General features: G+C 38.3%; 1 protein-coding gene across 1 annotated transcript in view; it reads right to left on the reverse strand.

Annotated features, from left to right (window-relative positions):
• The window catches only part of LOC135553261 (contactin-5-like), a 447,274-nt gene that overhangs the window by 109,462 nt on the left and 320,754 nt on the right, over window positions 1-17,058 (reverse strand). Inside the window, exon 15 of the mRNA XM_064985436.1 lies at window positions 15,124-15,194. Within this exon, the coding sequence (XP_064841508.1) occupies window positions 15,124-15,194 (71 nt within the window). The remainder of the gene's footprint in view (window positions 1-15,123; window positions 15,195-17,058) is intronic.

Below are 17,058 nucleotides of genomic sequence, written 5' to 3' on the forward strand. Positions count from 1 at the left end.
AGAAAAGGCTAAGCTTGAGAGCAGACGCATTATTTTCATTTTATTTGCGATTTTCAGAAATCGTTAACGTTGCGTTATGCTAATGAGCCTGAGGCTTTAGTCACAAACCCGGATCCGGGATGGGGAGTTCCAAGAAGTTAAACAGTTTGCCTGTATGTGACAGAAGGACTGTGAAATGTTATGTGTGGATGATAAGGCAATCATCCCTGTCGGAGAACCTGGTCAGCATATAGGGACCTGTAAATGAGGCAGACATCCAAGCATTGCTCCTGTGTGTGGGACAGTTCTTGCAGCTACCGACCACGATGACCACATCAGTGGACTTGTACCATGTTGATTTCAGACATCTCAGCATCTCAAACTAGTTCATTCTATGATGGGAAAGTTCATGTCACTGTCAAGGACCTTGTGTTTCCAGCCATCCAGCCCCCCTCGACATACATTAAACATCTCAGCATCCTCAGAGGAGAGAACTACAGTGAAGATGATGTCTCTCTCAACAAGTCAATCTTCATCATTCAAAACTGATGGTGGGCCACAGACCACTGAACCACATATGCCTATGTTCAGGCATACCACACACTCCTGTTTGTTCAACTGAACTTTGACATGCTTATGGCCTGGCTGGGCCAACCCTGCCGAGATAGTTCATTCCCTTGTAAACTTGGGGCTTCAGGGAACAGCCCTAACTTGGGAGAAGATGGAAGAATCCAATGAGAAGCGTGTGAAGAAGTGAGGCACGATGACACGACCACGTGAAACAGCCACCAAACAACCAGCGCTGAAAGAGGCTTTTGAAAAAGCGTGTGCATCCTGTTGCAACTCTGTAATTGGTCAGTTTGAGCGCCTGAAGTGGAAAGGAACACAGGTACATTTAGCCTGCAGAAGAAATTGCACAACAATTCAACATCATTGATACAGAAGTTGACATGACTTCGGCAGAAAAGGCCTTGACAAGGAACAGGTACTGCTTAATGAATCCTCCATGCTGGTACTGCTTAATGAATCCTTTATGCTGCTACTGCTTAATGAATCCTCCATGCTGTTACTGCTTAATGAATCCTCAATGCTGGTACTGCTTAATGAATCCTCCATGCTGGTACTGCTTAATGAATCCTCCATGCTGTTACTGCTTAATGAATCCTCAATGCTGGTACTGCTTAATGAATCCTCCATGCTGGTACTGCTTAATGAATCCTCCATGCTGGTACTGCTTAATGAATCCTCCACGCTGGTACTGCTTAATGAATCCTCCACGCTGGTACTGCTTAATGAATCCTCCATGCTGGTACTGCTTAATGAATCCTCCATGCTGGTACTGCTTAATGAATCCTTCATGCTGGTACTGCTTAATGAATCCGCCACGCTGGTACTGCTTAATGAATCCTCCACGCTGGTACTGCTTAATGAATCCTCCATGTTGGTACTGCTTAATGAATCCTCCATGCTGGTACTGCTTAATGAATCCTCCACGCTGGTACTGCTTAATGAATCCGCCACGCTGGTACTGCTTAATGAATCCTCCATGCTGGTACTGCTTAATGAATCCTCCATGCTGGTACTGCTTAATGAATCCTCCTTGCTGGTACTGCTTAATGAATCCTCCATGCTGGTACTGCTTAATGAATCCTCCATGCTGGTACTGCTTAATGAATCCTTCACGCTGGTACTGCTTAATGAATCCTCCATGCTGGTAATGCTTAATGAATCCTTCACTTGCCAGACACGTGATGATCTGTACATTCTCGGAAACCAAAAACAGAAAATGTAAAAAGGAGTGCTGCCATTGTCAGTACAAAGGCCAGAGCGACCATCAATTGTGTTGAATCAGAGAAACCGAGGTGTTCGTATGCCAAAAGAAAAATGTCTAAAGAAGAACAGAAAGCAGTCCAACACATTCGTTATGAGAACATTTTTACATGTGGTTCAGAGCTTTTCCAAGAAGACAATCCATAACACAAGCAGATAGTTGCTTTCAAGGGTATTACTCAGCAATCACAGTGTCATTCCCAGATGTGTGAGTCCATTGTGGATGTCCAGATGTTCCAGGGGGGGTTGTGAGGCTCAAACAACAATTCCAAAATGTCCGGCCAATATACCCAGTGTGTAAGCAAGAAGGAAAGCAGTTCATGACGAGGGCTCCAATAGATCTTATAAATAAACAATCATCCTAGAGACCAGAATAAACAACAAATAACAGGACGAAACAGACCGTGCTGTTGAACAGTAAGAAGCAGCAGGTGATTGTGCTATTGCCTCTGACCACAGAACATTGGCCTTCATTGCCATTTCCAGACGATTCTACATTATACTTCCCGTTATTTAATTTATCATGGTTATAACAATGTTGTAACATTTCAAAGAAAAATAGTGTAGGTTTTCTCATGGAATCATACAACTCTTGAAGCATTAGGTCTTGAACCTGCAGAAGTGTCTAGGACAATGTGGTAAAGTGCTGTTAATACTTCATTATTATTGTTATGACATTTTTCTTTTTGCTTGCCTCACTTTTCTGGTGTGAAAATTCATTAAACAGTGAATCAATTTTGTCTGGCATTAGCACTTGCACTGTGAAACAGCACTTACCCTGCCTATTAGTTTGTAAATATCCTCTGCTATTTATTGTACATTTTTAGATGCGATATGCTTTATGACTGCTGCAAGATGAATTACCTCTTCGGGGATATTCAAGTTTTCGGAATCGGATTATCAATATTTGCACGTTTCCACTGCCATTTCTTGCATTATAAAGGATTTGTCAGCAATTATAAAATTGTCAGCTGTCCTGATGTATTAAAAAGAAATGTGAATGGAAAAGTGGTTAGAGACAGTTAGAGACAACTGTACTTCATAGACCTGTATAATGAACTTCATAGACCTGTATAATGTACTTCACACACCTGCATAATGTACTTCATAGACCTGCATAATGAACTTCATAGACCTGCATAATGAACTTCATAGACCTGCATAATGAACTTCATAGACCTGCATAATGAACTTCATAATGAACTTCATAGACCTGCATAATGTACTTCATAGACCTGCATAATGTACTTCATAGACCTGTATAATGTACTTCATAATGAACTTCATAGACCTGTATAATGTACTTCACACACCTGCATAATGTACTTCATAGACCTGTATAATGTACTTCATAGACCTGCATAATGAACTTCATAGACCTGCATAATGAACTTCATAGACCTGTATAATGTACTTCATAGACCTTCATAATGTACTTCACACACCTGCATAATGAACTTCATAGACCTGCATAATGAACTTCATAGACCTGCATAATGAACTTCATAGACCTGCATAATGAACTTCATAGACCTGCATAATGAACTTCATATACCTGTATAATGTACTTCATAATGTACTTCATAGAACTGTATAATGAACTTCATAGACCTGTATAATGAACTTCATAGACCTGTATAATGAACTTCATAGACCTGTATAATGAACTTCATAGACCTGTATAATGAACTTCATAGACCTGTATAATGAACTTCATAGACCTGCATAATGTACTTCATAGACCTGTATAATGTACTTCATAGACCTGTATAATGAACTTCATAGACCTGCATAATGAACTTCATAGACCTGTATAACGTACTTCATAGACCTGTATAATGTACTTCATAATGAACTTCATAGACCTGCATAATGAACTTAATAGTCCTGCATAATGAACTTCATATACCTGTATAATGAACTTCATAGACCTGTATAATGAACTTCATAGACCTGCATAATGAACTTCATAGACCTGTATAATGAACTTCATAGACCTGTATAATGAACTTCATAGACCTGCATAATGAACTTCATAGACCTGCATAATGTACTTCATAGACCTGTATAATGTACTTCATAGACCTGTATAATGAACTTCATAGACCTGCATAATGAACTTCATAGACCTGTATAACGTACTTCATAGACCTGTATAATGTACTTCATAATGAACTTCATAGACCTGCATAATGAACTTCATATACCTGTATAATGAACTTCATAGACCTGCATAATGAACTTCATATACCTGTATAATGAACTTCATAGACCTGTATAATGAACTTCATAGACCTGCATAATGAACTTCATAGACCTGTATAATGAACTTCATAGACCTGCATAATGAACTTCATATACCTGTATAATGAACTTCATATACCTGTATAATGAACTTCATAGACCTGCATAATGAACTTCATATACCTGTATAATGAACTTCATAGACCTGCATAATGAACTTCATATACCTGTATAATGAACTTCATAGACCTGCATAATGAACTTCATATACCTGTATAATGAACTTCATATACCTGTATAATGAACTTCATATACCTGTATAATGAACTTAATAGACCTGTATAATGAACTTCATAGACCTGCATAATGAACTTCATAGACCTGCATAATGAACTTCATAGACCTGCATAATGAACTTCATAGACCTGTATAATGAACTTCATATACCTGTATAATGAACTTCATAGACCTGTATAATGAACTTCATAGACCTGCATAATGAACTTCATAGACCTGCATAATGAACTTCATAGACCTGCATAATGAACTTCATAGACCTGTATAATGAACTTCATAGACCTGTATAATGAACTTCATAGACCTGTATAATGAACTTCATAGACCTGCATAATGAACTTCATAGACCTGTATAATGAACTTCATAGACCTGTATAATGAACTTCATAGACCTGCATAATGAACTTCATAGACCTGCATAATGAACTTCATAGACCTGCATAATGAACTTCATAGACCTGCATAATGAACTTCATAGACCTGTATAATGAACTTCATAGACCTGCATAATGAACTTCATAATGAACTTCATAGACCTGCATAATGAACTTCATAGACCTGTATAATGTACTTCATAATGAACTTCATAGACCTGCATAATGAACTTCATAATGAACTTCATAGACCTGCATAATGAACTTCATATACCTGCATAATGAACTTCATAATGAACTTCATAGACCTGCATAATGAACTTCATAGACCTGTATAATGTACTTCATAATGAACTTCATAGACCTGCATAATGAACTTCATAGACCTGTATAATGAACTTCATAGACCTGTATAATGTACTTCATAGACCTGCATAATGAACTTCATATACCTGTATAATGAACTTCATAGACCTGCATAATGAACTTCATAGACCTGCATAATGAACTTGATATACCTGCATAATGAACTTCATAATGAACTTCATAGACCTGCATAATGAACTTCATAGACCTGAATAAGGAACTTCATAGACCTGCATAATGAACTTCATAGAACTGTATAATGAATGTCATAGACCTGTATAATGTACTTCATAGACCTGCATAATGTACTTCATAGACCTGCATAATGAACTTCATAGACCTGCATAATGAACTTCATAGACCTGTATAATGAACTTCATAGACCTGTATAATGAATGTCATAGACCTACATAATGCACTTCATAGACCTGTATAATGTACTTCATAGACCTTTATAATGTACTTCATAGACCTTTATAATGTACTTCATAGACCTGTATAATGAACTTCATAGACCTGTATAATGAACTTCATAGACCTTTATAATGTACTTCATAGACCTTTATAATGTACTTCATAGACCTGTATAATGAACTTCATAGACCTGTATAATGACCTTCATAGACCTGTGTAATGTACTTCATAGACCTGTATAATGAACTTCATAGACCTGTATAATGAACTTCATATACCTGTATAATGTACTTCATAGACCTGTATAATGTACTTCATAATGTACTTCATAGACCTACATAATGTTCTTCATAGACCTACATAATGAACTTCATAGACCTGTATAATGTACTTGATAATGTTCTTCATAGACCTGTATAATGTACTTCATAGACCTGTATAATGTACTTCATAGACCTGTATAATGTTCTTCATAGACCTGTATAATGAACTTCATAGACCTGTATAATGTACTTCATAATGTACTTCATAGACCTGTATAATGTACTTCATAGACCTGCATAATGTACTTCATAATGTACTTCATAGACCTGTATAATGTACTTCATAATGTACTTCATAGACCTGCATAATGAACTTCATAGACCTGCATAATGTACTTCATAATGTACTTCATAGACCTGTATAATGTACTTCATAGACCTGTATAATGTACTTCATAGACCTGTATTTTGTACTTCACAGACCTGCATAATGTACTTCATAGACCTGCATAATGTACTTCATAATGTACTTCATAGACCTGTATAATGTACTTCATAATGTACTTCATAGACCTGTATAATGTACTTCATAGACCTGTATAATGTACTTCATAGACCTGTATAATGTTCTTCATAAGAATAGACATCACTGACAACATCTGTTCCCTCACTCCACACTTACCTTCAACTGCCCTCATTTCATGTCCTACAGCTTTCTACACTTGACAATGCCTCATTTCCTCACACAATCACAAATCTGTGTCCCAAATGGCACACTAATTCATATATAGTGCAGTACTTTTAAAAATGACTTGGTCAAAGGTAGACCACTATATAGTGAATAGGGTTCCATTTCAGACGCAGCCCGTCTCTATCCCCACCACTCTTCAGATAGAGCCAAAGGTGCTCTCTCGGCTGACAAACATTCCACCCTAATGTAGCGGTAACATGGAGGGAGATTGATGAAGGGAAAGCAGATGTTCCTAAACATCCCTGCATGGCTTTATGGGGGATTGGATGGAGACAAAGTTAATAATCATTACTCCTCTCTATGGAGATGACGACCTCACAATCAGTCATTCCACTGCAGATAAGACATAAAACACAGGCACCACACACCAACTAAAAGCAAACAAAAACACAGGCACCACACACTAACTAAAAACAAACAAAAACACAGGCACCACACACTAACTAAAAACAAACAAAAACATAGGCACCACACACTAACTAAAAACAAACAAAAACACAGGCACCACACACTAACTAAAAACAAACAAAAACACAGGCACCACACACTAACTAAAAACAAACAAAAACACAGGCACCACACACTAACTAAAAACTAACAAAAACACAGGCACCACACACTAACTAAAAACAAACAAAAACACAGGCACCACACACTAACTAAAAACTAACAAAAACACAGGCACCACACACTAACTAAAAACAAACAAAAACACAGGCACAACACACTAACTAAAAACTAACAAAAACACAGGCACCACACACTAACTAAAAACAAACAAAAACACAGGCACCACACACTAACTAAAAACTAACAAAAACACAGGCACCACACACTAACTAAAAACAAACAAAAACACAGGCACCACACACTAACTAAAAACAAACAAAAACACAGGCACCACACACTAACTAAAAACTAACAAAAACACAGGCACACAGGCACCACACACTAACTAAAAACAAACAAAAACACAGGCACAACACACACTAACTAAAAACTAACAAAAACACAGGCACACAGGCACCACACACTAACTAAAAACAAACAAAAACACAGGCACAACACACACTAACTAAAAACGAACAAAAACACAGGCACACAGGCATCACACACTAACTAAAAACAAACAAAAACACAGGCACAACACACACCAACTAAAAACTAACAAAAACACAGGCACAACACACTAACTAAAAACAAACAAAAACACAGGCACCACACACTAACTAAAAACAAACAAAAACACAGGCACCACACACTAACTAAAAACTAACAAAAACACAGGCACCACACACTAACTAAAAACTAACAAAAACACAGGCACACAGGCACCACACACTAACTAAAAACTAACAAAAACACAGACACCACACACTAATTAAAAACAAACAAAAACACAGGCACAACACACTAACTAAAAACAAACAAAAACACAGGCACCACACACTAACTAAAAACAAACAAAAACACAGGCACCACACACTAACTAAAAACTAACAAAAACACAGGCACCACACACTAACTAAAAACAAACAAAAACACAGGCACCACACACTAACTAAAAACAAACAAAAACACAGGCACCACACACTAACTAAAAACTAACAAAAACACAGACACCACACACTAACTAAAAACAAACAAAAACACAGGCACCACACACTAACTAAAAACAAACAAAAAAACAGGCACAACACACTAACTAAAAACCAACAAAAACACAGACACCACACACTAACTAAAAACAAACAAAAACACAGGCACCACACACTAACTAAAAACTAACAAAAACACAGACACCACACACTAACTAAAAACAAACAAAAACACAGGCACCACACACTAACTAAAAACAAACAAAAACACAGGCACCACACACTAACTAAAAACAAACAAAAACACAGGCACCACACACTAACTAAAAACAAACAAAAACACAGGCACCACACACTAACTAAAAACAAACAAAAACACAGGCACCACACACTAACTAAAAACAAACAAAAACACAGGCACCACACACTAACTAAAAACTAACAAAAACACAGGCACACAGGCACCACACACTAACTAAAAACAAACAAAAACACAGGCACAACACACACTAACTAAAAACAAACAAAAACACAGGCACCACACACTAACTAAAAACAAACAAAAACACAGGCATCACACACTAACTAAAAACTAACAAAAACACAGGCACCACACACTAACTAAAAACTAACAAAAACACAGGCACCACACACGAACTAAAAACAAACAAAAACACAGGCACCACACACTAACTAAAAACTAACAAAAACACAGGCACCACACACTAACTAAAAACAAACAAAAACACAGGCACCACACACTAACTAAAAACAAACAAAAACACAGGCACCACACACTAACTAAAAACAAACAAAAACACAGGCACCACACACTAACTAAAAACAAACAAAAACACAGGCACCACACACTAACTAAAAACTAACAAAAACACAGATACACAGACACTAACTAAAAACAAACAAAAACACAGGCACCACACACTAACTAAAAACTAACAAAAACACAGACACCACACACTAACTAAAAACAAACAAAAACACAGGCACCACACACTAACTAAAAACAAACAAAAACACAGTCTGCAAACAACAATACAAACAGATGTTAACAAACATCTAACAGCTTCCAATAATGTTGTCGTAACAAGTCCTCAGAAACATCACTAACTACCACTTGATAGGACATAGTCTGGTCTGAGATGGTACCACTTTTCACTAAATAACAGCTAAATATCAACCCGAAACTGACTAATGTATTAACTAAATCCCTACTGACCATTACTTTGTAAACAACTGTACATTGAACCATAGATGAATCTAATCAATGATTATTTATAAACGCTTTTCCAAAGCATTTAACATAGTAAAAGGAAGATATACTGTAGCGACTGTTTTGATATTTAATTTTACCTTTATTTAACCAGGCAAGTCAGTTAAGAACACATTCTTATTTTCAATGATGGCCTGGGAACAGTGGGTTAACTGCCTGTTCAGGGGCAGAATGACAGATTTGTACCTTGTCAGCTTGGGGGTTTGAACTCACAACCTTGCGGTTACTAGTCCAAAGCTCTAACCACTAGGCTACCCTGCCGCCACATTAATGTATGCCATTAAGCCATACAGTATGGCAGAAGCATATATTATGTTGGATTGACATTCATATGCAATCTGTTGTGAGGTTATTCTTCGGTACTGTATGTTGCTGTGTCCTTGAGGATGTCAGATCACTATGTTCTCCAATACAATGTCATTACAGGATATCTTCCACTGGAGAAAGAAGCCTTACACTCCTCATTCATAATGAGTGGGACTGACTGTAAACGAATGCTCATTAACCACACATTACATAAGATCACACATGTAGGAGGTGCATACACTCCTTAGACACACTCATTCCTGACATGCTTAGGAACCAACACGCATCGTCCATCAACTCCACTTAATGAAGTTGAAATATCTGACAAGAATTCCCCAGCAACGGTGAGAGGTACCTAATGAATGACACACAGAGCCCTTTACATGATTATCAGTCTCCAGTCCTCTCCATCACGCTGGGGTTTCTGGACTGAAGTTTGACAGTGTAAATTCATCTGGGAGCAGCCAGAGCCAAAACTGTAATTTAGAGATATGGTGGTTCTGAGAGAATGCCGCTGACAACCGCGTTGGGACACTGAGGCAAATCATACTCTTATCAAACCACTTTTTTTTCAATGTCTCAATAGACTTTAGAGTAGAGTAAAAAGTCAGCCTTCAAGATGTGAGTACCAGTAGCTTCAGAATGTGGGTACCAGTAGCATCATGATGTGTGTACCAGTAGCTTCAGGATATGGGTACCAGTAGCTTCAGAATTTTTTTAAATTTTTTACAAATAAATAAAAGTGGTGCATGTATATCTGTTCACCCCCTTTGCCATGAAACCACTAAATAAGATCTGGTGCAACCAATAACCTTCAGAAGTTCCATTAGTTCAATAAAACTGATATTTTTGACCATCAAGGAAAATGCTATGTCTGGCACAAAACCAACACCTCTCATCACCCTGAGGACATCACCTGTTTTTCATTGGAAGGGAAACTGGTCAGAATTGAAGGAATGATGGATGGTGCAAAATACAGGGAAATTCTTGACGGAAACCTGTTTCAGTCTTCAAGAGATTTGAGACTGGGACAGAGGTTCACCTTCCAGCAGGACAATGACCCTAAGCATACTGCTAAAGTAACACTTGAGTGGTTTAAGGGGAAACATTTAAATGTCTTGAAATGGCCTAGTCAAAGCCCAGACCTCAAGCCGATTGAGAATCTGTGCTATGACGTACAGATTGCTGTACACCAGCGGAACCCATCCAACTTGAAGGAGCTGGATGTAACGGCGTTCTTCGTTTGTCGCAAGAAAGTCGGACCGAAATGCAGCGTGTAGGTTACTCATGTTTATTAGTGAAACAAACAAACAAACTATACATGAATAACTAATAAATACAAAACAACAAACGGAACGTGAAACCTATTACAGCCTGACTGGTGAAACTAACACAGAGACAGGAACAATCACCCACGAAATACAAAGCGAAACCCAGGCTACCTAAATACGGTTCCCAATCAGAGACAACGAGAATCACCTGACTCTGATTGAGAACCGCCTCAGGCAGCCAAACCTAAGTAACACACACCCCTAATCAGCTACAATCCCAATAACTAAAAAACCCCACTACGAATACAACAAACAATAAACCCATGTCACACCCTGGCCTGACTAACTAATAAACTAAAACACAAAATACTAAGACCAAGGCGTGACACTGGAGCAGTTTTGCCTTGAAGAATGGAGAAAACAATCACAGTGACTAGATGTGCCAAGCTTATAGAGACATACCCCACAAGACAACTGTAATTGCTGAAAAATGGTGGCTCTACAAAGTATTGACTTTGGGGGGGTGAATAGTCTTATTTCTTGTTTGTTTCACAATAACAAATATTTTGCATCTTCAAAGTGGTAGGCATGTCAAATGATACAAACCCCCCAAAATCAATTTCAATTCCAGGTTGTAAGGCAACAAAATAGGAAAAATGTCATGGGGGAGAAAACTTTCGCAAGCCCCTGTAAATGAAGATGATACAGACTTACTGTATACTCATATGGCCCCTTCCCGAATGCTCTACAACAAATCTTTCTTAGTGTCCAACAAGCTTTCTCTGCCCTTAACCTTGGTCTGAACACCTCCAAAACGAAGGTCATGTGGTGTGGTAAGAAGAATGCCCCTCTCCCCACAGGTGTGATTACTACCTCTGAGGGTTAAGAGGTTGAGGTAGTCACCTCATACAAGTACTTGGGAGTATGGCAGGACGGTACACTGTCCTTCTCTCAGCACATATCAAAGCTGCAGGCTAAAGTTACACCTAGACTTGGTTTCCTCTGTCATAATCATTTCTCTTTCACCCCAGCTGCCAAACTAACCCTGATTCAGATGACCATCCTACCCATGCTAGATTAGGGAGATGTAATTTATAGACCAGCAGGTAAGGGTGCTGTCGAGCGGCTAGATGTTCTTTAGCATTCAGCCATCAGATTTGCCACCAGTGCTCCTTATAGGACACATCACTGCACTTAATACTGTTCTGTAAACTGGTCATCTCTGTATACCCGTCGCAAGACTCACTGGTTTATGCTTATTTATAAAACCCTCTTGGGCCTCACTCCCCCCTACCTGAGATATCTACTGCAGCCCCCATCCCCAACATACAACACCCGTTCTGCCAGTCACATTCTGTTAAATGTCCCCAAAGTGAACACATCCCTGGATCGCTCCTCTTTTCAGTTCACTGCAGCTAGCGACTGGAACAAGCTGCAACAAACACTCAAACTGGACAGTTTTATCTCAATTTGTTCATTAAAAGACTCAATCATGGACACTCTTACTGACAGTTGTGGCTGCTTTGCGTGATATAATGTTGTCTCTACCTTCTTGCCCTTTGTGCTGTTGTCTGTGCACAATAATGTTAGTACAATGTTGTGTTGCTACCATGTTGTGCTGCTGCCATGTTGCGTTGCTACCAAGTTGTTGCCTTGTTATGTTGCTGCCATGCTGTGTTTTTGTCTTAGGTCTCTCTTTATGTAGTGTTGTGTTTCTTGTTGTGATGTGTGTTTTGTCCTATATTTAATTTATGTTTAATCCCAGCCCCCAGCCCCCGTCCCCACAGGAGGCCTTTTATTTATTCTTAACTGAATGTTAAATAAATGTTAATTTTTTTTTTTTTACAAATGAGCTAACTGATTGCATCCATTTTATAGGAATTCATAGAATATAAAAAAAATATAGAACCTAGCATCTAATTTGGATCAAACTGTTTTCTAACAATGAAATAGGAATCTAAAGAAAGGGTAAAAAGCCCTCCACGGACCCCAACAATGAATACAAAGTATCAGTTCTCGAGGTCTAACAGTACGGGGCTTCTTGGAGTATTATTTCTTCATCCTGTATTCTCCGTGAAATTAGTGATGTTTTTTCCCTGTTCAGAGAAATTAGTCATTGAAGTTGTTTGGTACAGTTGAAGTCGAAAGATAACATACACCTAAGCAAAATATATTTAAACTCAGTTGTTCACAATTTTTTATATTTAATCCTAGTAGAAATTCTCCGTCTTAGATCAGTTAGGATCACCACCTTATTTTAAGAATGTGAAATGTCAGAATATTAGTAGAGAGAATGATTTATTTCATCTTTTATTTCTTTCATAATATTCCCAGTGGGTCAGAAGTTTACATACACTCAATTAGTATTTGTTAGCATAGCCTTTAAATTGTTTAACTTGGGTCAAACGTTTTGGGTAGCCTTCGACAAGCTTCCCACAATAAGTTGGGTGAATTTTGGCCCATTTCTCCTGACAGAGCTGGTGTAACTGAGTCAGGTTTGTAGGCCTTCTTGCTCGCACACGCTTTTTCAGTTCTGCCCACAAATTTTCTATAGGATTGAAGTCAGGGCTTTGTGATGGCCATTCCAATACCTTGACTTTGTTGTCCTTAAGCCATTTTGCTACAACTTTGGAAGTTTACTTGGGGTCATTGTCCATTTGGAAGACCCATTTGCGACCAAGCTTTAAATGTCTTGAGATGTTGCTTCAATATATCCACATACTTTCCTACCTCATGAAGCCATCTATTTTGTAAAGTGCCCCAGTCCCTCCTGCAGCAAAGCACCCCCACAACATGATGCTGCCGCCCCCGTGCTTCACGGTTAGGATGGTGTTATTCGGCTTGCAAGCCTCCCCTTTTAATTTTCAACAGACAAGAGGACATTTCTCCAAAAAGTATGATTTTTGTCCCCATGTGAAGTTGCAAACCGTAGTCTGGCTTTTTTATGGTGGTTTTGGAGCAGTGGCTGCTTCCTTGCAGAGAGGCCTTTCAGGTTACGTCAATATAGGACTTGTTTTACTGTGGATATAGATACTTTTGTACTGGTTTCCTCCAGCATCTTCACAAGGTCCTTTGCTGTTGTTCTGGGATTGATTTGCACTTTTCGCACCAAAGTACGTTCATCCCTAGGAGACAGAGCGCGTCTCCTTCCTGAGCGGTATGACGGCTGCGTGGTCCCATGGTGTTTATACTTGCGTACTATTGTTTGTACAGATGAACGTGGTACCTTCAGGTGTTTGGAAATTGCTTCCAAGGATGAACCAGACTTGTAGAGGTCTACAATTTTTATCTGGGGTCTTGGCTGATTTCTTTTGATTTTCCCATGATGTCAAGCAAAGAGGCACTGCGTTTGAAGGTAGGCCTTGAAATACATCCACAGGTACACCTCCAAATGACTCAAATGATGTCAATTAGCCTATCAGAAGCTTCTGAAGCCATTAAATCATTTTCTTGAATTTTCCAAACTGTTTAAAAGTCAATTTAGTGAATGTGAACTTCTGACCCACTGGAATTGTGATGCAGTGAATTATAAGTGAAATAATCTGTCTCTAAACAATGGTTGGAAAAATGACTTGTGTCATGCACAAAGTAGATGTCCTAACCGACTTGCCAAAACTATAGTTTGTTAAAAAGAAATGTGTGGAGTGGTGGAAAAACAAGTTTTATTGACTCCAACCTAAGTGTATGTAAACTTCCTACCTCAACTGTATACTGTATGTCCCATCCTACATTCTGTTATGTTCTGACCACTAGATGTTGCAGCTCCAGTTTTTATTTTTTTAGGCGTGCGGTGTGGGTTCCGTTGGTGGCTTTGGATTCCACATCTTACTCATTGTTAGACAACATTTTACTGCATGTTGGGGACTTTATGTGTTGGATATTATATGAACTAAATTAAAATTAAAATGGCCAATTTGGGTGCAATCAATTAGCTTAATCTCTGAGATCAAATTATATTTCAATAAAATAATGTTGCAGGAATGCTTATCTGTTTCTAACTACAGAAATGATTTCAGAACCATTTGAGATGGTGAATGTCATGGCTTGCTGAAGTGTGTTTGCTCGGACAGTGTTGTTGTGGAGTGTGGTTAATGTTGGACAGGGTGGTTTAAGACTATGAGGTGAAAACAGGCCTTTACCTCCCAGGAGATGACCAGTTCATGCCTGCGGCCGTTCCCTCCGCTGACGTTAGCTGGGACCACCGAGGGGACTGCAGGACAGAACAATAACACATATATTAATTATGCGAGAAATAGTGGTGTAAACGCCTTTATGAGCAAATATGAATATAATAACCATCAAAGCAAAGTAAACTTGGAGTTACGCGATGACATGGTGTGTGGTCCTCCTATTACGACACGGGAAACCATGCAGTTTATTAAGCCACACATGAAATAAGTTATGAAGAACTTCACAGGGTGGTGAAAGTGCACTGAGATCTTAATGCTCTTTTACAATAAATATCGAGGGTCTTATTCTGGTGACATGATCATCGATGCTTGACTACCGTTTGACACACACAACAAAACCCTAAATAACTATATGGGAGGTTAGACAAAAACAATACAACATTTGCAAACATTTCCACAAACATTTCCACAATGCAAACATTTCCACAAACATGAATGACATCACACTTGCTCTGTTTTTGTCTAAGTTTGTTTTTGTTTGTTCAAACAGGTGCCATTAATACAGGTAACGAGTGGACAGAGGAACCTCTTAAAGAAGAAGTTACAGGTCTGTGAGAGCCAGAAATCTTGCTTGTTTGTAGATGACCAAATACTTATTTTCGACCATAATTTGCAAATAAATCCATAAAAAAATCATACAATGTGATTTTCTGGATTTTTTTCTCTTATTTTGTCTGTCATAGTTGAAGTGTACCTATGATGAAAATTACAGGCCTCTCTCATCTTTTTAAGTGGGAGAACTTGCACAATTGGTGGCTGACTAAATACTTTTTTGCCCCACTGTATATACAGCAGTATGTAGACACCCCTTCAAAATATACTATATATACAGCAGTATGTGGACACCCCTTCAACATATACTATATATTTATATGCAGCAGTATGTGGGCACCCCTTCAACATATACTATATATACAGCAGTATGAGGACACCCCTTCAACATATACTATATATACAGCAGTATGAGGACACCCCTTCAACATATACTATATATACAGCAGTATGAGGACACCCCTTCAACATACACTATATATACAGCAGTATGAGGACACCCCTTCATACACTATATATACAGCAGTATGAGGACACCCCTTCATACACTATATATACAGCAGTATGAGGACACCCCTTCATACACTATATATACAGCAGTATGAGGACACTCCTTCATCCACTATATATACAGCAGTATGAGGACACCCCTTCAACATATACTATATATACAGCAGTATGAGGACACTCCTTCATCCACTATATATACAGCAGTATGAGGACACCCCTTCAACATATACTATATATACAGCAGTATGTGGGCACCCCTTCAACATATACTATATATACAGCAGTATGAGGACACCCCTTCAACATATACTATATATACAGCAGTATGAGGACACCCCTTCAACATATACTATATATACAGCAGTATGAGGACACCCCTTCAACATATACTATATATACAGCAGTATGAGGACACCCCTTCAACATATACTATATATACAGCAGTATGAGGACACCCCTTCAACATATACTATATATACAGCAGTATGAGGACACCCCTTCAACATATACTATATATACAGCAGTATGAGGACACCCCTTCATCCACTATATATACAGCAGTATGAGGACACCCCTTCAACATATACTATATATACAGCAGTATGAGGACACTCCTTCAACATATACTATATATACAGCAGTATGAGGACACCCCTTCAACATATACTATATATACAGCAGTATGAGGACACTCCTTCAACATATACTATATATACAGCAGTATGAGGACACTCCTTCAACATATACTATATATACAGCAGTATTTTGTTTTTTTACCTACCTCATCCCCACACTGTTTTTATTTATTTACATCTCTGCTCT

This window comes from Oncorhynchus masou, chromosome 13, assembly GCF_036934945.1.
Source record: "Oncorhynchus masou masou isolate Uvic2021 chromosome 13, UVic_Omas_1.1, whole genome shotgun sequence".
Lineage (NCBI taxonomy): Eukaryota > Metazoa > Chordata > Actinopteri > Salmoniformes > Salmonidae > Oncorhynchus > Oncorhynchus masou.